The sequence below is a fragment of the Archocentrus centrarchus genome, unplaced genomic scaffold, assembly GCF_007364275.1.
Source record: "Archocentrus centrarchus isolate MPI-CPG fArcCen1 unplaced genomic scaffold, fArcCen1 scaffold_44_ctg1, whole genome shotgun sequence".
Lineage (NCBI taxonomy): Eukaryota > Metazoa > Chordata > Actinopteri > Cichliformes > Cichlidae > Archocentrus > Archocentrus centrarchus.
The window spans coordinates 759,358-786,694 of NW_022060270.1; the positions used below are offsets into that span (position 1 = coordinate 759,358).

General features: G+C 43.1%; 2 protein-coding genes across 4 annotated transcripts in view; one reads left to right on the plus strand and one right to left on the minus strand.

Annotated features, from left to right (window-relative positions):
• Positions 1–5,170: 5,170 nt before the first annotated feature.
• On the minus strand, positions 5,171–16,863 carry commd8 (COMM domain containing 8). 3 transcript variants are annotated; one of them, XM_030724977.1, is made up of 5 exons: positions 16,761–16,863; positions 14,981–15,136; positions 13,277–13,429; positions 5,934–6,089; positions 5,171–5,425 (listed from the first exon to the last, which is right to left on the minus strand). In XM_030724977.1, the coding sequence occupies exons 1-5, from the start codon at positions 16,824–16,826 to the stop codon at positions 5,405–5,407; spliced, it is 552 nt and encodes a 183-aa protein (XP_030580837.1). In that variant the 5' UTR covers positions 16,827–16,863; the 3' UTR covers positions 5,171–5,404. The 3 variants fall into 3 exon arrangements, with proteins under 3 accessions (XP_030580837.1, XP_030580836.1, XP_030580838.1); XM_030724976.1 differs by having other exon boundaries at positions 13,277–13,447; XM_030724978.1 differs by having other exon boundaries at positions 5,403–5,425; positions 5,934–6,033; positions 13,277–13,447.
• A 2,640-nt stretch (positions 16,864–19,503) lies between these two features.
• The window catches only part of atp10d (ATPase phospholipid transporting 10D), a 69,831-nt gene continuing 61,997 nt past the window's right edge, over positions 19,504–27,337 (plus strand). Inside the window, exon 1 of the mRNA XM_030725012.1 lies at positions 19,504–19,642. The gene's annotated coding sequence lies outside the window, so the exon portion shown is untranslated. The remainder of the gene's footprint in view (positions 19,643–27,337) is intronic.

Sequence of the window (27,337 nt, forward strand, 5' to 3'; positions counted from 1 at the left end):
GCTCGCCGCCTCTCACCAAGGGCAACTCCAGACTGGAATAGAGTCCAGCCCCTCTCCAGGAGACTGGTTCCAGAACCCAGACCGTGTGTTGAGGTGAGCCAGACAGTATCTAGCCAGTATCACTCAACCTCACGCACTAGCTCAGGCTCCTTACCCACCAGAGTGGTGACCCGTGCCCCAGTAGCCAGGTTCGATAGCCAGGGATTGGTATCAGGTTTCAGAATTCATCACAGTACAGAAACAGCATTAGTGAAGGTTACAAATGATCTTCTGACAGTGGACTCATCTCTGTTCTTGTCCTGTTGGACCTCAGTGCAGCTTTGACCATAATATTTTATTACAGAGATTAGAGCAGGGTTGCCCAAACTCGGCCTGAGGGCGGCTTCCTTATTTGACATTTCGCTTAACCCTCTTAATTGGAGGGGAAGGCGAAATGTCAAATAAGTAACTTAAGGGCCCAAATTGTATGTTATTTTTGACATCAATTCACGGACCGGAAGTAGGGGCCAGGCAGGAAGGGGCCCACGGGCTGGGAGTTTGGGCACCCCTGGATTAGAGCATGCTATAGGTATTAAAGGTACTGCACTGCAGTGGTTTGAATCATATTTATCTAATAGACTCCAATTTGTTCATGTAAATGGGGAGTCTTCTTCACACACTGAGGTTAATTATGGAGTTCCACAGGGTTCTGTGCTAGGACCAATTTTATTTACATTATACATGCTTCCCTTAGGCAGTATTATTAGAAAGCATTGCATCAATTTTCATTGTTATATTATTAAGTCAGATCACACACATCAATTAGTTAAACTGCAGGAATGTCTTAAAGACATTAAGGTCTGGATGACCTCTAATTTCCTGCTTCTAAATTCAGATCAAACTGAAGTTCTTGTACTCGGCCCCACAAATCTTAGAAACATGGTGTCAAACCAGATCCAAAATGCTGCAGCTAGAGTACTGACAGGGACTAGAAAGAGAGAGCAGATTTCTCCCATATTGGCTTCTCTTCATTGGCTCCCTGTTAAATCTAGAATAGAATTTAAAATTCTTCTCCTCACCTACAAGGTCTTGAATAATCAGGCACCATCTTATCTCAAAGACCTCATAGTACCATATCACCCCAACAGAGCACTTCACTCTCAGACTGCTGGCTTACTTGTGGTTCCTAGGATACTTAAGTGGGAGGCAGAGCCTTCAGCTTTCAGGCGCCTCTTCTGTGGAACCAGCTTCCAGCTTGGATTCAGGAGACAGACACCCTCTCTATTTTTAAGATTAGGCTTAAAACTTTCCTTTATGGTAAAGCTTATAGTTAGGGCTGGATCAGGTGACCCTGAACCCTCCCTTAGTTATGCTGCTATAGGCCTAGGGTGCTGGGGGGTTCCCATGATGCACTGAGCATTTCATTTTCATTCACCTTCATTTTCTATGTGTTTATACACCACTTTACATTTAATCATTAGTTATTATTAATCTCTGGCTCTCTTCCACAGCATGTCTTTTGTCCTGTCTCTCTCCCGTCACCCCCAACCGGTCACGGCATATGACTGCCCCTCCCTGAGCCTGGCTGTGCTGGAGGTTTCTATAATGTTCTTGTTTTATATAAAATAAAACATCAAATAGAATGTTATGCTAGCTTCAGCAAGCTGTTTATTCATGTGCTCACATGGGATCACTCAGAGGTACTGCCCACTTTTTGTAACAACATCGTTCTCTGAATATGTGTGGTCTACTGGGGTTATACCGCCATCTACAGGTGACACCTTTGTTAGCACTTATCATTACATCCCCCTTCCAAAAGGTTAGTACAACATAGATCACAACTTTTAAAGTAGTTATTCTGCAAAATACAACAGTCTTAACTAATGATCACGTCTCTCAAAGTGTGCAAAAACATACATTTCTTGGCATTTAGCTTTTCTCTGTAATCATATGTATGAAGACTGTGGAAAAAAAATATATTCAAGCTTCTGGCTTTATACACATCCCAAAATTATATAAATCTTTTTGATAAGACCAAATGCACCTCATACGCTGAAATAAGGTGTGGCTCTCCACACTTTGTATAACTTTAACTATGAAGAACGCACTGCAACATATCAGATTCAGCAATTAACTTTTTTCTTTTTAAACATTGTACATGCAACCATCTTTCTTCACAGTTTATCTATTACACCATTCATGCTTGTTCTATGAGTCTCTCAGGAGGTTTCTTAGTTCTTGTAGACCTTCTGAGTGTCACAGTCACTGGGGAAGGTGAAGGAGGTTCACTGTGTTGCATTTCTGTTACAACACCGTCTTGTTCAGATCCTATCTCTTTTGCTTTATTCTCAGTGTCCTGAGTCTTTAACAGACTCCTCCTGTTTCTCCTTAACACTTGTCCATTTTCTGTCCTAACGATAAATGACCTGGGTCCTACTTCACTCAGGACAGTCACTTTCCTCTCCCATAGCTCAGGGCCTTCAATCCGCACAACATCCTTTTCCTGCAGAGGTTCCAGATTCCTTGCTGTTTTGTCATAGTTTCTTTTCTGTCTGTGCTTAAGCCTCGTCCTTTTTTCAGTCAGTTTGTTGTTGTATTTGTTACCATTGTGCATTGGAATCTGTGGAAGTGTGGTGCGCAGCTTGCGACACATGAGCAACTCAGCAGGAGATGCTCCACACTCAAGAGAAGTAGCTCTATAGCTCAACAAAGCTAAGTAAGGGACAGCTCCACTCGCTCTTGCCTTTTTAACAGTTTCTTTACAATCTGGACCCCCTTTTCCACCTGTCCATTAGCCTGTGAATACAAGGGGCTAAATCCATATTTGCTTTGCAAATTCACGAAACTCTGTACAGTCATATTGTGGACCATTATCACTGACTAGACATTGTGGAATTCCATGTCTAGAGAAAAATCCTTTCATATGTGTGATGACAGACTGTGCTGGTGTGCTGGAAAGCTGTGCAGCTTCAAAATAGTTAGAATAATAGTCGATCACCAGAAGATAGTCCTTGTCATGGAGATGAAACAACTACTTTTTGCCATGGTGCAGTGGGAAGATCTGTTCTAAGCATCGCTCCTCTGTTTGTTTGTAGTGATGTTGGAGACATGTTTCACATTTCTGGACCATCTCCTCGATGTCTTTGCTGATACCCAGGCAGTAAACTGCTTCTCGTGCTTTGCATTTTCCCATCCCAAGGTGCCCCCGTGGATGTGCTGAAGCATGTCTCGACACATAGATTGTGGGATGAGAATCCTATTTTGTCTCGGAAGCAGGCCGTTAGCCATATACAAATCTGCACGCACAGGATACAACCCCGGGCAGATTCCTCTTGACCATCCATCCAGGATATGGTGGACCACTTTCTGCAGCAGGGGGTCTTTTGCCATCTCCTGCACAATCCGCTGCAGCATGATGTCTGATGCTGGGAGAGAAGCAGTCACCATGTTTACTTGTGTTTCAACATGGTCAGCCACATTGCTGAGCTGCGTGTCTGTACTTGGTGCTGGTGCTCGTGACAAAGCGTCTGCCAGTACAGTGTGTTTACCTGGTGTGTAAATGAGGTCAGAGTCATAATATCTGAGCTTCTTTTTCCTGATGGATATGAGTGCTTTGTGGTCAGTCTCTGCTGAAAAGGTTGGCAGTCCATACACATAACTGTGAAACTTCCCACATCCAAACACTAAGCCCAAGGTCTCTTTTTCAATGTGAGCTTTCACTTTTGACTGGTCCAGTTCCACCCCTTCACTTGTGATCTTGTCTCCCAAGAAGGTCATCTCTGTGACTCCAAAGAGACACGTCCCTGTTTAGTTTGAGTCCATTCTTTCTGATTCTCTCTAAGAGTTTCTCCAGTCTTTCATTATGTTGTTGCTGTGTTGGTCCCCAGACAACCAAGTCATCTATGTAGACTCTGGTGCCTTCAAGACCCTCAGTTATGGACTCCATTGGCCTGTGGAAGATCTCTGGGGCTGATTTGATGCCAAATGGCAGCCTCAGGAAACAGTAACATCCAAATGGTGTGTTAAAAGCTGCTTTCTGGGTCCAGCCTCAGCTGCCAGAACCCGTGTGAAGCATCTAGTTTGCTAAAAAACTCATTCCACTGGTCAACAACAAATATGTTGTCTGCGTTTTTGTTATCTCTGCTCCCTCTACAGCACATTTTAAGCACCTTTAAGGACATATCTCATCACTGCTATGCTGATGACATTCAGTTATATATCTCTTTTAAGTCCCAAGATGTTTCTAAGCAACAGATCCTGAATAGGTGAATTTATCAAAAGTTGGATGGCTGATAATTTTCTCCAACTTAATAAAGAAAAACATTAAGCCCTTGTTTATGCCCCTGATAGATTTGTACCTAAGATAATGGAACTCTTTGTCCCCTTGCCACATTTGCTAAATCTTCTATTAGGAATCTCGGGGTAACTTTTGACTCTATCTTCACTCTGTATGTTCATTTCAAATCTCTGGTTCACTCTTGTTTTTAATCACTTGACAACTGTTGCCAACTTAAGACCCATTGTGCCATGCTCTGAACTGGAGATTGTTTTTCATGCATTTCATACTGTAACTCACTGTACACTTGTCTAAGCAAAAACCCCAAAAAACTCCTTGCTGGCTTCTCCCTTAGAAATAGGGTGAAGACTCCAGTCACTTGAGAGGGGCTCAGAGTAGAGCCGCTACTTCTCCAAATTGAAAGGAGCCACTTGAGGAGGTTCACGCACCTGACTCTCGGCTGGCCTGGGAATGCCTCGGTGTTTCCCCAATTGGAGGAGGTGGCTAGGGAGAGGGGGATCTGGGTATCTCTGCTTAGGCTGCTGCCCCTTGAGCCAGCCCTGGTTAAGTGGAAGAAAATGGATGGACGGACAATTTGGAGGACTAGTTCATATTTTTTAATGACCTTGTGAAACCTTTCTAAAAACCTATTTTTACTTTTAAAATCACCAATTATTGAATGTAGATTCATGAGAAAGTCCCAATTTAATTCATGTAAAATGAAATAAGCTACACTGTGAAGTGTGCAAGAAAAAAAATGGGCCAAATTGTGTGTTTCTTTTGTCTCTTTGGTACTGACTCAGACTTAGATTTATTGTCATTCAGACTATAAGAAACAGTGTGAACGATTTACATGTCATTTAACACTATACGGAACTGCTGTTAAAATCAAAGGGCATGTTTAATTCAACAGTATAAAATGCAAAATAAACATTTATTGAACATAATGCATTAGAAAAACAAAGTGAAAGTATCCAACTGCTTAAATACATGACTGAGAATCCATCAGATCATTATGACAATTGAAATCCTGTCTGAATTATGGCAGCTATCCTTTATCACTCATTTGAGCAACATAAAATTCCTCTTCTGGATGTTCTGTGGTCGTGGCTTGAAGACCAGTGGTTCACAAATTTTTTTTTTTTTCCATCATTTCAGCTGCAACACTACCTGCAAGACATGAAGATCATTAAATCATTGGGTTGGGGCCTTTGTATATGGACTTTCCATATTCTACCTGCGGGTTCATTCTAGGTAGCCTGGTTTTCCTCTCTTAGTCCTAATACATGCATGTTAGGTTAACTAGAGATCCTAAATTGGCTGTAGGTGTGAATGTGAGTGCAAATGGTAGTCTGTATCTGTCTTAGTCCTGCAACAGACTTACCACATGCCCAGGATATATCATGCCTTTTGCCCTATGATAGTAAGGTAAGGCTGCAACCCTCCTGTGACACTGAATTAGATAAAGCAGTTAAGAGGATGGATGGATGGATGGATGGATGGATGGATGGATGGATGGAGCGAGCAATTGATTCAATGCAGATATTTACTGTCTGCAAAATATCTTTGGAAAGAATTTTATATTTATATATAAAATATTTGTATATGTTTGATGAAATGCTGCAAAAGATTATATGACTATATACAAACTATATCTATATATTTAATATGTATTTACCTTATTAGCAGACTCTAATGAACTGATGAGCATGCCTAGCTCCTTTCTGTTCATCTCCACAGTGACAGACCGGTGGGCTCCATTTTCTTGCACATCCACACTGAGTGAGAGCAGAGGAGTGTGGAGAGATGATATTTTATCACTGGACAGAGCTAACTGAAGGAAGAGACAAGAACAAGAAATAGAAGAAATGTGAAAATTAGCATGGTCTTTGCCAAAGCAATGCTAAGCAGTGAAGCTTAAGCATTGTTAACAATTCAGTTCACTGACTTGTGTATGTAGGTCTTTGTTCACTTTGCTGTGTCTCATGTTCTTCCAATAATTATTTCTGCTTGCTTGAATTTGTGATTTCATGAAAGTATGTATACAGTAGCAGTCAGAAGTTTGGACACACCTTCTCATTCAATGTTTTTTTTTTTCCCTCTACAGTATAAATGAATACTGAAGTCATCCGGACTATGAAGGAACACAGAAGGATGTATGTAGTAAATTTAAAAGTGTTAACAAACCAAAATATGTTTTAGATTCTTCAAAGTAGCACCTTTTGCTTTGATTACAGCTTTGCACACTCTGTGTTCTCTCAGTCAGCTTCATGAGGTCATCACCTGAAATGATTTTCCAGCAGGTTTGAAGGAGTTCCCAGAGGTGCTGAGCACCCGTTGGCTGCTTTGCCTTCACTCTGTGGTCCAACTCATCCCAAACCAGCTCAGTTGAGTTTAGATCAGATGATTGTGGAGGCCAGGTCACCTGATGCAACACTCCATCACTCTCTTTCTTGGTCAAATAGCCCTTACATAGATCAAAGGTGTGTTTGGGGTGTTTGTCCTGTTGAAAAACAAATGATGGTCCCACTAAGTGCAAACTATATGGGATGGCATGTTGCTGCAGAATGCTGTGGTATCCATGCTGGTTAAGTGTGTCTTGGATTTTGAATAAATCACTAACAGTGTCACCAGCAAAGCACCTCCATACCATCACACTTCCTCCTCCATACTTCACGGTGGGAACTACACATGTAGGAACCATCCACTCACCTTTACTGCATCTTACAAAGGCATGGTGTTTGGAACCAAAAATCTCAAATCTGGACTCATCAGCCCAAAGGACAGATTTCCACTGGTCTGATGTCATTCCTGGTGTTCCTTGGCCCAAGCCATTCTCTTCCTCTTGTTGTTCTTCCTTAGAAGTGGCTTCTTTGCAGCAATGCAACCATAAAGTCCAGATTCACGCAGTCTTCTCTGAACACTTGATGTGTGTGCTACTTGAACTCTGTGAAGCATTTAGTTGGGCTCTTATCTGGGGTGCTCTGCGGTTTCTGAGGCTGGTAACTCTGATGAACTTATTCTGTGCAACAGAGGGAACTCTTGGTCTTCCTTTCCTGGGGCGGTCCTGATGAGAGCCAGTTTCATCATAACCTTTGATGGTCTTTGCGACTGCACTTGAGGATACTTTCAAAGTTCTTGAAGTTTTTCAGCTTGACTGACCTTCATTTCTTAAAGTAATGATGGACTGTCATTGTTCTTTACTTAGTTGAGTACTTCTTGCCATAATATGGATTAGAACATTACTCAAAATGCTATTCACTGTATACCAACTCTATCTCTTCACAACACAGCTGATGTTCTCAAACACATTACGAGGGCAAGAAATTCAAGAAATTAATTCTTGACAAGGCACAGCTCTTAACTGAAAGTCATTCCAGGTGACTGCCTCATAAAGCTGACAGGCCAAAGGCCAGTGCATCTTCTGCCTGTAAGACCATCTCTGATGTAGTGCAGAAGCTTCAGTCTATCTCATCTGATGGTCTGAACTCTGTGCTGGGTGATTTTAACCATGATTCCCTTAAAAAGACATTTCCTAACTTTGCCCAGTATGTAACATGTCCCACCAGATGGGATAAGATTCTCGACCTGTGTTATGGGTCAGTGAAGGAGGTATACTAATCTTTTTCTTTACCTGCTCTCGGAAATGGAGACCACAACTGTGTCCACCTTCAATTCAATTCAATTTTATTTATATAGCGCCAAATCACAACAAACAGTCGCCTCAAGGCGCTTTGTATTGTGGGTAAAGACCCTACAACACCTTCTATCCTCATACAGATCACTTACGAAGAGGGAAAGAGCTAAAATAAAGGACATTAAAAACTGGACAGAGGAGTCCATCCAGTGTCTACAGGACTGTTATGACTGTACAGACTGGAACATTTTCATAGAGGCATGTGATGGGGACTTAGATCAATTAGAAGATGTAACATGTTCTTATATGGCCTTCTGCAAAGATATGATTGTACCACATAAGAAGGTCAGAATTTTCCCCAATAACAACCCCTGGGTTACAAAATCTGTGAAACCCAGTTTACAGACTAAGAAACGTGCTTTAAGTCTGGTTCTGTTCCTGATTTGCATGCAGCCTCCAAGGAGCTGAAAATTAACTTTCTAAAAGCAAAACAGGACAATAAAAAGAAACTGGAGGATAAAATAACCTTGGCTCTGCTTGGTCCAGTATGAAAGCCATAGCAGGTATAAGCAGCCCCAATAACAAAGGCACTGTCACTTTAGAGGGTTTTGACTCAAACTCTAAATTAGCGAACTCTCTAAATTGTTTTTATTCTCGATTTGATTTACTCGATTTTAGTAAAGAGAGGCAGGAAGTGAGTCAGGAGCTTGAAGACAGCCATCATTTTCAGACTGAATGCACAGATAGTGTGAAGGCCTTTTCCTCCATGAAGATAAACAAGAGTCAGGGACCAGATAACATCTGCGGTCATCTGCTCAAATCATGTACCAAACAACTGTGCCCAATATTTTATCGTATTTTTTAAGTTTTAAAAGACTCAGCATGTCCCCAAATGTTGGAAGGATGCTGCAGTTGTCCCTGTCCCAAAGAGTAACTATCCAAAAACTTTGACTGATTTTAGACCCATTGCATCGACGTCCATTGTGATGAAATCTTTTGAAAAACTGGTGAGGTCTGAAATTTTAAAGAAGACAGAGTGACCTGGATCCTCTGCAGTTTGCTTACAGATTTCTCATCTGCTTTTAATAACATTCAACCCCACGTTCTCACACAGAGGCTTTTAGAACATTTTAATCTAAGTTTTAATCTTGTGGGTTGGATTTTAGATTTTTTAACAGAGAGTGAGAGTGAATGGCACTCTGTCTGATCAGGTCTGTCCCTCCACCGACTCCCCACAGGGATGTTCTCTCATCTCTCCTGTTCATTCTTTATACAAACTCAACAGATTCATTTTAAAGTATGCAGATGATTCAGTTATTGTTAGTCTGCTGATGGGAAATGAAACTCACCACGGTCCAGTCACTGAGGACTTTGTTCAATGATGTGATGAATCTTTTCTGCAGATGAATATCCAAAAAACTCAGATATGCTCACTGATTTTAGGAAACTCACTCAGTTACAGGAGCTCACTGTTATAAAGGGTCAGAATGTGTGAAACATAAATATCGGCACAATTATTGACACTAAACTGACTTTTGAGGCAAACTGTGAAGCTGTTTACAACAAAGGGAACCAGCATCTGCATCGCCTCAGGAAACTGCCATCTTTAATAAATATTGACAGAACGATGCTGAGCCTGTTTTATCTGCTTTTATTGAATCGGTTTTATTCTTTTGCTTCGTGGCGTGGTTTGTGTTCTGTCTCTTAAAAATAAGAAGTGGTGCAGTACGCTGACAGGAGAGCTGCAGTTAAATCCAGAGTCTCTGTACTCCAGGCAGCTACAGAGGATCTCTAGATCAACCTTAGAGAACACTTTAAAAGAGAGGCAAACAGGAGAGCGAGAGAGGAGGAGGAAGTAAAAAGGGCAGCACATACAGCCATGCAGCTCTGCAGCATGTAACCCCACCTCTTCACCACAGCTTCAAGCTGTACAGTATGCAGCCTTCCTGATCAGTATTCACAGCAATAATTCTTTTCACACCCCACCTCAATACCTAGGTAACTTCTGTTGTGCTGGCAGCTCGCTCCTTGGAGACAAAGTGACATCCAGCGGGCGGGGGGGGGGGTGTCCCACTTGGTGATGCAGAACGGGAGCTCTGTGTACATAAAACCAGAAGTGGGAAGTAACGAAGTACAAATACTTCTTTACTGTGCTTTATGTATGCAAGGGCTTGGACTGTGTGTCTGATACGGTGGTCAGCAGCACAGGAGCCCCTCGAGGAACAGTCCTGGCTCCATTCCTTTCAGCCTGTACACTGCTGACTTCAGGTACAGCTCACAGTCATGTTATCTCCAGAAGTTCCCAGTCGTCGGCCTCATCACAAACGATGAGGACAGCGAGTACAGAGGATCTCAGACTTTGTGGATTGTGTCTGAATAATCACCTCCAGATTAATGTGGGGAAGACCAAAGAACTGGTGGTGGACTTCCACAGGTGCAGACATCAACCTCCATCAGTGAGCATCCAGGGGACACATACTGAGAGAGTGAACACCTGGGTGTTCTTATAAATAAACTGGACTGGACTGATCATACTGTGACACTGTACAAGAAAGACCAGAGTAGACTTCACCTACTCAGGAGACCGAGGTCATTTGGAGTACAGGGGAAACTCCTAAGGACTTTCTATGACTCAGCGGTGGCATCAGCCATTTTATATGGAGTGGTCTGCTGGGGTACCAGCATCACAACAGCAGACAGGAAGAGACTGAACAAAATCATAAGGAGGGCTGGCTCTGTCTTGGGACGTCACCTAGACCCTGTGCAGGCGGTGGGAGAGATGATGATGCAAGCAAAACTGGCATCCATACTGAGGAACGACTCCCACCCCATGCATGGGACTGTGGCAGCACCGGCAGCTCCTTCATTGAGCGACTGCTGCATCCGAAGTGTGTAAGAGAGCACTATCGTAGGTCCATCCTTCCTGCTGCTGTCAGACTGCAATCAGCACTGACCCACAGCAGTTACTCACTCACCTCAACTAAACAAGTGTGACAATGTTCATGTGCAATTAACAACAAATGCAATAAATGTGCAAAAATCACTCACCCTTAAAAAATATATATAAATGTTTAGAGATTTTTGTTGGAGAGTATTTTAGTATTTATTCTTGTTTTTGTAGTGAGTATTCTGCTATTCCTTTGCTGTTTGCAACACCACAAATAAAGGATTATCTTATCTTATTGCAATGTGCTCCTACTGTGCTTCAAAATCATTCAGGTGTTTACAGCAAAATTTCCAATTTTTGTTTCCTTATAAAAAAATAAAATGCTAGATAAATTATTGAGATGCTTGTATTGGTGCAGATTCTGTGTGCAGACTTTATTTGGAACAGACCCTCCACGAGAGCACAAGTCTTTGTGTCAGTTCATTAAACCGGCTCTACCTTCAGAGGTTGAGTAGGTCACCTACTGATCGGAAGGTTGGCGGTTCGATTCCTGGTTGCTCTGGGCTGCATGCCAAAGTATCCTTGGGCAAGATACTGAACCCCAAGTTGTTCTCTGATGCAAGTGTTGGAGTGTGAATGTTAGACAGTAAGCACTTAGCTTAGCTTCATATGGAAGTGCATGGGTGAATGCAAACGTGTTGTATAAGCGCTTTGAGTGCTCAGATAGAATAGAAAACCACTATATAAGAAATAGTTCATTTACCATATTGGGGTGATAAAGTACTATGAGGTCTTTGAGATAAGATGGTGCCTGATTATTCAAGACCTTGTATGTGAGGAGAAGGATTTTAAATTCTATTCTAGATTTAACAGGGAGCCAATGAAGAGAAGCCAATATGGGAGAAATCTGCTCTCTCTTTCTAGTCCCTGTCAGTACTCTAGCTGCAGCATTTTGGATCAGCTGAAGGCTTTTCAGGGAGCTTTTAGGACAGCCTGATAATAATGAATTACAATAGTCCAGCCTAGAAGTAATAAATGCATGAATGAGCTTTTCAGCATCACTCTGAGAAAGGATGTTTCTAATTTTAGAAATATTGCACAAATGCAAAAAATCTTTGCTTCAGTTTACGGTTCCTACATTTATAGATGATAACTCTGGTAAAACCTGTTAGTTTCGAGAGTTTTTGTCCTCTTTGTGTCTAATGTACATGTATGAATGTAAATTTACAAAATGCATTTCTTTGTATTTACTGCATTGCAGCTTCAACCTTTCCAGAGTAATAAATCATTGGACAACAAAAAGTGTATGAATCAGAACTAATCCATTAAAGGAGGGTTTCTACCAGGGGAGCATCTACAGCACTAACACGTTCCAGGCTTATATCACACCGCGAGCATTTCAGAAGTGCTGCATTACGTCTGCTCAACTCTTAGAAGCACTTCACTTTAGAAATGTACTCATTCAGTTGAGCTGGGTGTGCTAACTTATATTTTTCCTCTGTTTTCTTTAACTTTTTCATGTATATATACATATTCCATTCATTTGATGCACTACTGATATAGCTGATTGAGTTCATTTAATTAAATCAATTTTGTTTATTTAATTTTTATTTAAGTGTTTGTGTGATTCCCACTTATTTGTATATAGTTTATGACATAAGTTATTCAAAGTCTACTCCTCAAACCGCTGCAACTAAATTCCAAAACATTTCTTTTTGCAGCATTAACTTCATAATAATGCAGTAGAAACAGCCACGATCAAAGTGCTCTGAGCTGTTGTCCTCTGGCTCGATGCCCCAGCTTGTGTTAATGCAGTGATGCGATACACAATCAGATATGGGGACAGTGTGCTTTCTTTTGAAAATGTATTGTTCTCATATTTTTCCGTACAGATCATCTGCAGCGGCAGCAGAGTGGAAAGCTGCTTCAGACACAGTTTTTAAAAGGCGGTGGCACATATGTTGGAATTCCAGGCATTCTCTTTACTAACTACAATCAGCCGATCACAACTGGCTTCATAAAAAGACAAATGCTTGGGTCACAGAAAACAAGGGATGGACATTATACTTGTAGAAACCTCGATTTAGGTCTGGAGGCCAAACTGAGATTTTTGGTTGTGTTTTGATTAAGAAGGGTGCGACAGTAACAGGTGACCTGGCCTCCACAATCCCTCAGTCTGAAGCCGAATGAGACGGTTTGGGAAGAACTGGGGTAAACGAGTGTTTAGCACATGTGGGAACTCCTTTAAGAACCATGATCAAAGTTTCTACTTCGATCATGGCTACTATGTAAGCTTTTTTATCACTATGTAACTGCATGTAGAATTTCAGAGGTTTTTTAATGTTTTTGTTGGTGTGTTAAAAAGTGGAATACAATAAAAATAGAACTTGTGTCTTCACCCTTTTTACAAGCACTATAAATAGCTGTTAGCTAAGTTGTGATATTTACATTAGAAAGACAGTAAAAGTAAAAAGTAAGTCAAAGGATAATACGTCACCTTGAGCTGCCAGTCAAAGTCCTGCAGCCTGGCAGTGGAGATGGAGCTGGTTCTGTCCAGCAGAGCGCAGCGGATCTCCTCCTCTCTGGCTCTCAGCACACTCAGCACAGCCTCCGCTAGGCTGGTGCTCACATTGGACAAAGAAGACAGCACCTGTACATCAGAGAAGACCTGAGAATATCACATAAAACTGCCTCACTGCTACTTCGGTCACTGCGCACACATGTGTGTACCTCACTTTCTGTAGTTATAAATGTCACGTTTCCATTAGTACCTACTCAGCGACTCGACTCGCCACAGTCTTGTTTCGTTTCCATTGCAACTGAGGATCACCTCAGTGTGGGTGGAGTTGATACAGCAGCTCGAGCAGTAGTCTCTTTATGTAATTTGTGTGTGGCTCAAAACACAAAACACAACAATGGATGAAATAGAGGCAAGCTAACAGCTAATGCCAGTTTACTATCATCATCACGCATAAGTCCCCCTGTACAATGTTTTAATGGATGAAGCTTATCATTGTTAAGTATTAAAATATGTATGCAGTGTGTGTGTTTCAATGGCTCTCATGTTGCAAAACTACTGCTGCAAACCGTCAGTCTGAGCATTCAGCCGGTGCTTTGTGTGCCTCCAGTTTCTTGCTGTCGGGTTTAAAAATGGTGCGGTTGATTCTGGTGAAGGAGTCGCTGTCACGGCTCAACTAGTGATGACACTCCCTGACCAATCAGAGGCATGCTGTTCTTCGACATCATATTTTCGGATCACCTCAGATTGCATGGAACCCCGGCTGAGTGGGTACTAAAAAAGTACCTGGTACTAATGGAAATACCTACAAACCACGCCGAGTTGAGTCGAGCTGCACTGAGTAGGTACTAACTGAAAAGAGGCAATACTGTACTGTAATATTCATTTTCTGACATCTCCTACCTAAAAAGATTATGTAGGCAAAACTTTCTGTATCATGACTGAAGGGGTTCCCACAGTCACCAAGCATCCATTCTGTAACTACTACTTAAAGTAACGACAGCGTCCTCCTGTGCTGAACTAAAATCATTCTGATGGTCGAGACAAAATGAAATCTTAACTTCATACAAGCTGTAGAGTGGGACAGTGGGATGGTTCATTCCATGTAAAGTTTCCCCCTGACCCCCTCAGCTGTTTTATTGTGCAATAACTTTAGTAGATTTAATTAAGCTATGCAAAATGTTATCTTCATACTATGAAAATGTACTGAAGTTGTCGGCCCTTGAAGTCCACAGTGTTAGTGTTCTTACACGCCTGGTCTTTTCCAGCATTAAGTGCAGGAGCTAAAATCTTAAACCCAAAATCTTGTTCATAACGAAGCAACTTTAAGCATCATGGGATATAACATAATTTCAATAAGAAAACTAGCCTACGATATTGAGTAAGTGAAGAACAAGAATTGGCACACTAGATTGGAATTAAAATCCAGAATAATGCTGAGTGAATGACTGCTCTATGACACGTACAGTGGTTCAATCCCGGTGTACTTCAAGATCCTCTAACTCAGTAAACGGTCACAGGATGAAGGAGAATATTTGCACGACCTCATTAAATATGCAAAAGTCATTGTATTAAAAATGTCAGGTCACTGTTTTTTTTATGTAACTGCACATAATGTGATAATCCAAGGCCACTCTAACCTCTCTTCAGACCTCAGTTAAACAGCCCCGTTTCATTTCTCACCACTTCATCGGAGGTCTTGTTCACCACTGCCAGACGGAACAGAGCTGTCAGTGAGCCGAGCAGCTCCAGCCACTCCTGCAGACTCCAGGTGGTGCTGTAATCCCCCCTGTGAGGAGGCTCCCGCCCACACAGACCGTCAACCACCCTGTGGCACAGCTGAACAAAAGGAGAAACTGTGAGGATCCCAGCTTGGCATTTAGTAGTGTGACACAAACAAAACAACAAGTATTTGTCTACTTGGATGATTCATTTATAGTTTACTTTGTCTTTTGGTCCTTTAGCGGTCGCCACATCAGCTCATCTGCCTCCATCTCGCCCTATCCCAGCCTGCCTTCACTACATCCATGAACCTCCTCTGACCACAGCAGGTCTCACTTCCATCTTGTAAACCTTCTCTTTCACTCTTCTGTCATAAAAACCCCAGATACTCATTTCCACCCACTCCACCCTGTCTTCTTTGCCTCTGTCATGCACCATCTGTTGATTTGGATGCTTAGAAGCAGGCATTTAAAGTCATCTGCCTTCACTCCCTCTACTCCAGTAGATACGTTCACCTTTCCACCTGTCTCCTCTCATTCACACACCTGTCTCCATCATGTTCCAGCTGACTTTCATTCCTCTTCTCTCCAGTGCATGCCTCCACCTTTCCAGGCTTTCCTCCACCTGCTCCCTGCTCTCACCACAGATCACAGTGTCATCTGCAAACATCATCACCCACAGAGACTCCTCCCTGACCTCGTCTGTCAGCCTGTCCATCTCCATTACAAACAAGAAGGGTTCATGTCTGAGCTGATTTATGTTACACAGAGGTACGAGTCCAGTCAGATGGCTAATATTATTCTCAGTTTATTACAAATATTTTTAATCAGCATGATTTGCATTGTTATGGATTTGCATGAACACCTGACAGCAGCCCTGTTTTCTGTGAGGACAGTCAGCTGGTGCTTCTGGTCATTAAACAGAAAGAAAGAATACTGTACTCATAAATATACACTGATTATTGTCTAACAAATCAATGCATTCACATAAACCCAATTCATGAATCCATTAAAAATACCTAAGAACAAGCACCAGAAGCAGTGCCCTTCACGAAAGACACAAAAACAGGAAGGGAAGTGAACACAGCTGGTGACGGGATCAAATAAGAGGAAATCCTGGCACAGCAGCCTCTCGCAGCTGGAAACAGTGTCAGCGTGTGGCCTGCTTCCTGCTCAGCAGCTCATGTAACAAAACAGCTGTTTGAAAACAGAAGTTTGGCTTTTAAACGTTTTCCTGCAGCGGCCACCACAAAGATCAGCGGTAAGAAAAGAGAACCCGGCTGACTGCGGCCTGCAGCCCAGTCACAGCTGGCTGGGAGACTTTCCAGCTCAAATCTTGTCAAAGGTGCAGGAGGAGAGGACACTTCCACATCAGGGACACGGGGAGCGGACTTCCGGCTCGGAGTCTGATGAGCCCCACCGGTCAGTACACGGAGACAGTAGTAAACCTGTGCTGTGTGGACCATGGACACGAACAGGTCTGCCTCGTTAAGGAGAAAAACGATTTTTTTCCTGATTTTATTACTGGAACGCACTCGGGAGTGACGTCACTCCCACTCCGAGGTAAATGGTGGCAAAAAAATCCCCCTTCTTCCAGCTTATACCCTCCATCACAACACTGATGTTACATCACGTTTGTGTAGCCGCGACGTTCAGAAGAACGCGTGTTTGTAAAGGCAGCGCTGTCAGACATGGAGTCACTATAGTGGCGCAGCAGCAGTAAATCCCCTCCCAATACTTACTTTCCGACAATCCTCATTAGTTAATGCGTTCAGTAAAGCCACCATGTTTTCATTCAGTTCCGCCATCCGCGCTGCTGATCAGCTGATGTCGGTCACATGACCATCTACTTTGTTGCGTTCACATCGGTTGGGAAAAAAACCAAAAAAAAACCCAACAACAAACAAAACAAAACAAAACAAAACAAGAAAAAAACAAACAAAAAAAACACCCACCTTTATCGCCTCCAAAGATTTGAGCCGATAGAAACGTTTTAATGTTGATATATATCAGCGGCTAAACTGAAGTGTAACCCTAATTATTGGAAATGTGGAAACAGCTGTAGTGAAGAGCTGCAGATTCTAATTCAACAACAACAACTTATAGTTAATAGATTAAATATTAAAGATAGTTCATGGATTATTTAATTCAAAACTGCCCATATATTACCATTGAAACCAATGTGAAATTTGCAACGGGAACTCTGTTAGACCACAATCCACGACAGAGCGGAACACGGGAGTCACTCTTTCTGCGCTTGAAAATAATTTGCCCATCTACATCACTATGTACGGTTCAACTCATGGTGCCTTTACGTGCGCCTCGTAAATTCAGCCATGTATATTTAAACAGACATTATATAGATAATATAATTTAGTGCTACAGTCCTAATCATGAAATGCACTCCCAAAAATTAATATAAAAAAATATAATTTCATCACCATATTCCACAAGATTTATGTTTAACACATCACTGAGACCCTTTGTGATAGTTTTCATGTTCTATACAAATGTAAAGTGATACACAACATAAGCAACACAATAAAAACATATTTACATATTTTCCAAGAATATTGATTCATTCAATTCAATTTTATTTATATGGCGCCAAATCACAACAAACAGTCGCCTCAAGGCACTTTATATTGTGGGTAAAGACCCTACAATAATACAGAGAAAACCCAACAGTCAAAACGACCCCCTATGAGCAGCACTTGGTGACAGTGGGAAGGAAAAACTCCCTTTAACAGGAAGAAACCTCCATCAGAACCAGGCTCAGGGAGGGGCAGTCATCTGCTGCAACCGGTTGGGCTGAGGGGAGAGAAAAGACATGCTGTGGAAGAGAGCCAGAGATTAATAATAATTAATGATTAAATACAGAGTGAAGAGTAAACAGAGTAAAAAGAAACAATCAGTGCATTATGGGAACCCCCCAGCAGCCTAGGCCTATAGCAGCATAACTAAGGGATGGTTCAGGGTCACCTGATCCAGCCCTAACTATAAGCTTGATCAAAAAGGAAAGTTTTAAGCCTAATCTTAAAAATAGAGAGGGTGTCTGTCTCCTGAATCCAAGCTGGAAGCTGGTTCCACAGAAGAGGGGCCTGAAAGCTGAAGGCTCTGCCTCCCATTCTACTCTTAAGTATCCTAGGAACCACAAGTAAGCCAGCAGTCTGAGAGCGAAGTGCTCTGTTGGGGTGATATGAGACTATGAGGTCTTTGAGATAAGATGGGGCCTGATTATTCAAGACCTTGTATGTGAGGAGAAGAATTTTAAATTCTATTCTAGATTTAACAGGGAGCCAATGAAGAGAAGCCAATATGGGAGAAATCTGCAAATGCAAAAAAGCGGTCCTACATATTCGTTTAATATGTGCATTGAAGGACAAATCCTGGTCAAAAATGACTCCAAGATTTCTCAGTGTTACTGGAGGCCAAAGTAATGCCATCCAGAGTAAGTATCTGGTTAGACACCATGTTTCTAAGATTTGTGGGGCCGAGTACAAGAACTTCAGTTTGATCTGAATTTATAAGCAGGAAATTAGAGGTCATCCAGGCCTTAATGTCTTTAAGACATTCCTGCAGTTTAATTAATTGATGTGTGTCATCTGGCTTCATTGATAGGTAAAGCTGAGTATCATCTGCATAACAATGAAAATTGATGCAGTGCTTTCTAATAATACTGCCTAAGGGAAGCATGTATAATGTAAATAAAATTGGTCCTAGCACAGAACCCTGTGGAACTCCATAATTAACCTTAGTGTGTGAAGAAGACTCCCCATTTACATGAACAAATTGGAGTCTATGAGATAAATATGATTCAAACCACTGCAGTGCAGTACCTTTAATACCTATAGTATGCTCTAATCTCTGTAATAAAATGTTATGGTCAACAGTATCAAAGCTGCACTGAGGTCCAACAGGACAAGAACAGAGATGAGTCCACTGTCAGAGGCTCTAAGAAGATCATTGGTAACCTTCACTAATGCTGTTTCTGTACTGTGATGAATTCTGAAACCTGACTGAAACTCTTCAAATAAACCGTCCCTCTGCAGATGATCAGTGAGCTGTTTTACAACTACTCTTTCAAGAGTCTTTGAGAGAAAAGGAAGGTTGGAGATTGGCCTATAATTAGCTAAGACAGCTGGGTCAGTGATGGCTTTTTAAGTAGAGGTTTAATTACAGCCACCTTGAAGGTCTGTGGTACATAGCCAACTAATAAAGACTGATTGATCATTTTTAAGATTGAAGCATCAATAATTGGAAAGACTTCTTTGAACAGTCTAGTAGGAATGGGATCTAACAAACATGTTGCTGGTTTGGAGGAAGTAACTATTGAAGTTAACTCTGAAAGAGGATTGTAGCACTAAATTATATTATCTATGTCTGTGGAAGTACAGATAGCTGAGTTTACGAGGTGCACCTAAAGGCACCATGATTTGAACCGTATGTAGTGATGTAGATGCGCAAATAATTTTTAAGCGCAGATAGCGTGACTCCGGTAGCGGAACGGCCGTCTTTCACATCCTGCTTTGTGTTTCTGAGCGCTGTCTGTCGGTGATGTGACCGATCCTTCAGGCTCCGATTGCTGCGGCAGTAACTTCAAAGGTGTGGAGATCAGCAGCAGGTACGTGTTCTGTCGGTGCCTGCTTTCCAAGAACAGACGTGAACTTCAGGGATCTGTCAGCTCATTACAGCAGTAAGAATGCATGTGTAGAGCGACGCTGCACTGTAGGCCCGTCAGTTGTTGTAAGACTGAACGGAGACCGTTTCTTTTGTAGTTGGTTCAGTATTTATACAATCATTTAACTGATGAATAGAGCTGCATCCGTAACTCCGAGTATGGAGTCGGCTCCAGTCTTTGTAGGCTTTCGCTTACAAGTTGTGTATACAGGCGTGGCGGACGGGTGTAGTGCAGTCTACGTTAGTTTTCTGTTTGATGTGCTGTGTGGCTAAATCATACATGACCACTTCATTCCTGCGTGCTGTGCAAAGCCTCTTACACAGATCCACTGTTAACAACACGCCTGGTAACTGATGCAGTGGAAAGTCAGTGTACACAAACCACTGCCCTGCAATAAGCTGCGGACACAAAGTAAGCGGAGTGCCCGGCACAGCTGTGGTAGAGCGGGGCTGTGCGCACAGAGCAGCTGAGCAGAGCTCCGTGTCTCACAGGGAAAAGTAACGTCACAGTTCAGCTTCACTCAAAGCTTTAACGGCGCTTTGATTAAATAAAGTAGCCACAGCCTTTTATAAGGACCAACATTTGCTGTGTACACTGACACGTTTTCTTCCTCTGCCTCCTGATGAGCTTACCTTCCAGTACCACTTCACAGCGCTGCTCTGGGATCAGTGTTGACACTGTAATTAATACACAGGTAGAGCGTTTCCTGGGAAAGGCACACTGGGAATGTGTCGACACAGAAAAAGATTCAAACCTTTTTCTTGATTATAAATAAATGAATAATGCAGGAAAAGCAAAAATATTCCTGGATTCTGGTTTGTTTTCATCCTGATTTGGTTGAACAGAAATTGTCAGTTTTCAAAATAGTTTCAGGTCCTTGTTGTTTTTTTTTAAAGTGTACTTTCTGTTTCCCAGCTCTGCTTCAGCTTGTTTCGCTCATAGAGGAAGTACAGTAGCTGTAGCTGTGAGCGGAGGTTCACAGATTCAGGAGTCTGAGGGAGCACATGAAGCAGACAGCCCTAGTCTACCCATGATGCCTTTGTGTTATAGCAATGTTTTCTGTGCTTTCAGAGAGGGTTAGGCCTTCCTTCTTCTCTCGTTTGCCTGCTCAGGAACTCCCGGCTGTCGGTGGGTCTCCGGGTACATGCCCACAATGCCCATTTGATGATCTGGCCCGGGCGGAGTTTGAGTTTAACGTGGAGCCCTGCTGTAACAGACTGGCAGGTTTAACACTGGCTGTGAATCTGGTTTAAGAAATAAGTGTTCAAAGGTTTCAGAGCATGTGGAGCTCCGTCCTGCACAGTACAGACCCTGAGTCGGTGCCACTAACAGACTAATATTAGTCGATGTTCACTAACAAGTGACAGAAGTGATAACTCGGGGGAAAAAATTAAGTAAAATTAAAAAGCAGTGTGGCTAGCTGCACTGAAACAGGATCGCGGCACCATCAGCCACCACCCGGTCCTTGTAAAGAGGACCAGGTGGTGGAGAATCAGCAGGGTCGGCGTACAGAGCGAGTGGGCACTCATCGGGCAGAGCAGATGTTCAAAAGCTGAGATCAGTACAGTTTATGCAATAAAACAGTTTTGTTTCCTGAGCACATCCAACAGTTTCCAACAGAACCTGCCTGCAAATCAAGAACATGAAAGATGATCACACCACAGACAGAAGGAAGGAAAACAGACTGATGTTTGTGAGGGACACAAACAAGCAAACATACAAACAGCTGCCCCCAAGGAAGAGATACTAGACCTTATTTTGCTTCTGAAATTCTTACATTATCTGAGCGAGTGGACTTCATACTAGAAGTGAGGAAAAGCAAAGCCCAAATGTAAGTGAAGCAGACTGTAACATACAGTGAGTTTTTAGCTGTGGACGTGCTGATGGACATCAGGGCTGCTGCTGTTTGTGTGTGACATGCAGGAAGCTATTATGTTGTAAGCTGGGATGTGCTTAGTAGGGCTGCAACTATGGAGTAGTTTAGTAATCGAGTATTCTATCGATTATTCCATCAATTAATTGAGTAAAAAAAACTGCAGATTTTTCTCGGTGTGAAACAAACAGGGCGGATGAAGCAGCTACAAAGTTCTCTGTTCTTCACCTGCTGATCAGGTGGTTGATGAAGGACCTCCAGCTACAACTCCAGAGAACCACTGCTTCGAAGCTTCCTTCAGGACGAAAACAAATCTCGTGACATATGACGTCCGAAGCACCAACCGCTTCATTGTCGGACTGAATCACCTGACTGGTTGAGGTGATTCGCTGGTTATGTGTGAGAGAGACAGTCAGCCGGGTTCATACTCGCACAGTTTTAGTGCTGTTACAGTAACAGTAACCGAGTCACTCGATGAATGGTTGCAGCCCTAGAAACAGACTCTTTAATTGCGTCATATTTATTGCAGTGGCAGAGCAGAGGTCACACACTACAGCGTCAGCAGTGACAGGACAAACCTGCCCTGGTAATAATATGGATGCAGTCCAGCAGTTCATCATGTGGGCCACAGAAATGTTCACCGTAACGTGTGGTTCTCCTCCCACTCAGACGGTCCATCAGAAATGTTCTGAAGCAGTTAAAGCCCGTGATGCCACACTAACACTGCTCCCTCTGGGTCAGTGCTCCTGTTCAGACCTCTGAGTCACCACAGCACACAGTTTGTTGCTTCCCTTTAGCTCTTTGCTTAGCACCATCTCTGAAGCCCACCACCTCCTCCTGTGTAAACAGTGGAGCTGTCCACTGGCAAAATGACAATAATTGTGTGCAAAAATAGTGAAAAATGATGAAATCAACAAAACACACAGCTACTGCGACAGGTTTCCGCTCAGCAGGGAGCTGTGACAGCTGATGTGTGTGAGGTCAGTGAGTAAAGTCTGTTATTAGGCTGAATCAGCCGGTTTCCCACCCATGGATTAAGGATGGTCCTAGACTAAAAGGAAAAAGTCAATGAAGACCAAAATAGGAAAAAGTATTTAGTCCAGGATTAGACATAATCCCTGTACAGGAAACTGGGCCTATATGTTCACTTTATGTTGGTCCCAAAATGTGTTTATAATCTTTACAGGAAGAATTATGAAAATAATGAGAATCCACATAAAATGGGTTTCAGCACAGCAAATAACAGCAGCACTGTTTTACTGCACTACAAACTTCTTAAAGTACTTTTACAAAGGACAAACATGAGTATATATACAAAGTAAATCCTGCCCAGACAATGAGCTGCCTTTGGTGGAGGTCTGTATTCTCAGTGCTTCTTGTTTATTGATATAATCATCTATCTATATAAAGACTGTGCTTATGTGACTGGAGCCTCATGCTTCATTACCCTGCTTAGTAAATTTGTCCCTTGTCTGCTGGACCCAGAGATGTTTTCTGTTACCTGAGCAGCCTGAGCTGTATTACCATTGAAGTCACAATCATAGTGACTAGTTTTGATTAAGTGCTTTATATAGACTATGGGTATTAGGCCCCATTATCTATGGAAATATTTGTAGATGTAATACACTGCTCAAAAAAATAAAGGGAACACTTGTCTGTGTAGATTCTCAGTCATCCAGGTCATAGTAGTCTCTGGAGCTTGAAAAAGGCGACTGGACTTCTTTTTGTTTCTTGAAGACGTTTCACCTCTCATCCGAAAGGCTTCTTCAGTTCTCAACCAAATGGTGGAGAGACCCAGGTATTTAAACCCCTGTGGGCGTAGTCCCCTGGAGGTGGTTATGACCCTCTATTGATCATGTGCGTGAACACATGTGCCCAGGTGTGAAGGGGGCGTGGGTCATATTTAATCAGTGGTTTCAGTTGAAACCAATTTAGGACTCCGCTCCATTGTTTCCTGTGGCCTATTGAGGTCACTGGAACAAAGGTGTGAATGGGGGTTGAGACGTCTGGGAAGGGAGCTCAGGACAGCACTGTAAGCGGGGGAAAGTTGGTGACGTAATCCACCTCCTCTGTTCAATGATGGTTGTTCACAGTGGACATAGATGGCTTCTTTCACTCCTCTTTCAAACCATCTGTTTTCCCTGTCCAAAATGTGGACATTGGCATCCTCAAAAGAGTGCCCTTTTTCCTTCAGATGCAGATGTACTGCTGAATCTTGTCCTGTCGAGGTGGCTCTTCTATGTTGTGCCATTCGTTTGTGAAGAGGCTGTTTGGTTTCACCAATGTAGAGGTCCGAGCACTCTTCACTGCACTGAACAGCATACACTACATCGCTGATCTTGTGTTTGGCGGGTTTGTCCTTGGGATGAACCAGTTTTTGTCTTAGGGTGTGACTTGGTTTGAAGTATACTGAGATGTCATGCTTGGAGAAAATTCTTCTGAGTTTCTCTGACAAGCCTGACACATATGGGATGACAATGTTGTTCCTCTTGTCCTTCCTATTCTCTGTAGTTTGTTTGGCCTTCATTCCTGTGCATCTTAGCTGATTTGATGAAGGCCCAGTTGGGGTAACCGCATGTTTTGAGGGCTTTCTCAATGTGTGTGTGTTCCTTATGCTTCCCTTCTGCCTTCTGCTTGTGGGATCACGTCTCAAGACCTCATAAGTATTGTAGTAATTTTGTTGTGGTAATCCGATGAGTTCAGCACAACCGTGCACCTCCCCTTGTCGGCTGGCAGTATGGTGATGTTTTGATCCTTGCTTAGGGCTGTGATGGCCTTCTTCTCCTGAATGGTGAGGTTGGATGGAGGAAGTCTTGCACTGGAGAGAGTGGCTGAAACTTTCATCCTGATCTGTTCTGCTACAGGATGAGAAAGTTTGTTATTTCTTATAGCGGTTTCTGTTGCTGCTTACTACACTCCTCAGTGACAACAATACTTATGAGGTCTTGAGACGTGATCCCACAAGCAACTACAAGAAAAAAGTTGTTTGCTGCCTGCAACAACTTGAAAAGGAAAAAGCCATTGACCGCCCCACTTACTACCGCCTGTACCCTGGAGAAGCCACTCCATGCATTTATGGACTCCCAAAGATCCACAAAGAAGGAGTCCCACTTCGACCCATTATCAGCAGTATAAACTCGGTCACCTACAACATTTCCAAACACCTCGCCACCATCTTATCACCGCTTGTTGGCATCACACCCCACCACATTGAAAACTCTACAGATTTTACTAACAAGGTCCAGAATCTTGTACTGGATCCAGATGAAACCATGGTGTCCTTTGATGTGGTTTCACTTTTCACTTGCATACCTACAACTGAGGCAGTGGAGACCGTCAGAAGACGACTACAGGAAGACGATTCCTTACTGAACAGAACCAGCTTCACCCCAGATCAGATTTGTGCACTTTTAGATCTCTGCCTTACCACAACATATTTTAAATACAATGATGGATTCTACAGACAGAAGCATGGATGTGCCATGGGCTCCCCAGTGTCTCCCATTGTAGCCAACCTTTACATGGAGGAAGTAAAAAGTAAAGCTCTTGGTTCTTTCAAAGGGATGGCACCTAGCCACTGGTACAGATATGTAGATGACACCTGGGTCAAAATCAAAACCCAAGAAGTAGAAGCCTTCACTCGTCACATTAACTCAGTGGATAAATACATATGTTTTACCAGGGAGGACACCAGAGATAACAAGTTACCATTCCTGGACTGTGCGGTGCTTATCGAGGAAGATGGAAGCCTCAACATTGAAGTTTACCGGAAGCCCCCACACACAGACCAGTATCTCCTCTTTGACTCCCACCACCCTCTGGAACACAAACTTGGGGTGATCAGGACCCTACAACACTGTGCGGAAAGTGTTCCCTCTAAGGCAGAAGGGAAGCATAAGGAACACACACACATTGAGAAAGCCCTCAAAACATGCGGTTACCCCAACTGGGCCTTCATCAAATCAGCTAAGATGCACAGGAATGAAGGCCAAACACAAACTACAGAGAATAGGAAGGACAAGTGGAACAACATTGTCATCCCATATGTGTCAGGCTTGTCAGAGAAACTCAGAAGAATTTTCTCCAAGCATGACATCCCAGTATACTTCAAACCAAGTCACACCCTAAGACAAAAACTGGTTCATCCCAAGGACAAACCCGCCAAACACAAGATCAGCGATGTAGTGTATGCTGTTCAGTGCAGTGAAGAGTGCTCGGACCTCTACATTGGTGAAACCAAACAGCCTCTTCACAAACGAATGGCACAACATAGAAGAGCCACCTCGACAGGACAAGATTCAGCAGTACATCTGCATCTGAAGGAAAAAGGGCACTCTTTTGAGGATGCCAATGTTCACATTTTGGACAGGGAAAACAGATGGTTTGAAAGAGGAGTGAAAGAAGCCATCTATGTCCACTGTGAACAACCATCATTGAACAGAGGAGGTGGATTACGTCACCAACTTTCCCCCGCTTACAGTGCTGTCCTGAGCTCCCTTCCCAGACGTCTCAACCCCCATTCACACCTTTGTTCCAGTGACCTCAATAGGCCACAGGAAACAATGGAGCGGAGTCCTAAATTGGTTTCAACTGAAACCACTGATTAAATATGACGCACGCCCCCTTCACACCTGGGCACATGTGTTCAAGCACATGATCAATAGAGGGTCATAACCACCTCCAGGGGACTACGCCCACAGGGGTTTAAATACCTGGGTCTCTCCACCATTTGGTTGAGAACTGAAGAAGCCTTTCGGATGAGAGGTGAAACGTCTTCAAGAAACAAAAAGAAGTCCAGTCGCCTTTTTCAAGCTCCAGAGACAAAGGGAACACTTAAACAACACAATATAACTCCAAGTAAATCAAACTTCTGTGAAATCAAACTGTCCACTTAGGAAGCAACACTGATTGACAATCAGTTTCACATGCTGTTGTGCAAATGGAATAGACAACAGGTGGAAATTATTGGCAATTAGCAAGACACACTCAATAAAGGAGTGGTTCTGCAGGTGGGGACCACAGACCACTTCTCAGTACTATGCTTTCTGGCTGATGTTTTGGTCACTTTTGAATGTTGGTGGTGCTTTCACACTCGTGGTAGCATGAGACGGACTCTACAACCCACACAAGTGGCTCAGGTAGTGCAGCTCATCCAGGATGGCACATCAATGCCAGCTGTGGCAAGAAGGTTTGCTGTCTGTCAGCGTAGTGTCCAGAGGCTGGAGGCGCTACCAGGAGACAGGCCAGTACACCAGGAGACATGGAGGAGGCTGTAGGAGGGCAAAAACCCAGCAGCAGGACCGCTACCTCCGCCTTTGTGCAAGGAGGAACAGGAGGAGCACTCCCAGAGCCCTGCAAAATGACCTCCAGCAGGCCACAAATGTGCATGTGTCTGCACAAACAGTTAGAAACCGACTCCATGAGGATGGTATGAGGGCCCAACGTCCACAGATGTGGGTTGTGCTCACAAGCCAACACCGTGCAGGACGCTTGGCATTTGCCAGAGAACACCAGGATTGGCAAATTCGCCAGTGGCGCCCTGTGCTCTTCACAGATGAAAGCAGGTTCACACTGAGCACATGTGACAGACGTGACAGAGTCTGGAGACGCCGTGGAGAGCGATCTGCTGCCTGCAACATCCTTCCGCATGACCGGTTTGGCAGTGGGTCAGTAATGGTGTGGGGTGGCATTTCTTTGGAAGGCCACACAGCCCTCAGACCCTTTGTGAGATCATATGCTGGTGCGGTTGACCCTGGGTTCCTCCT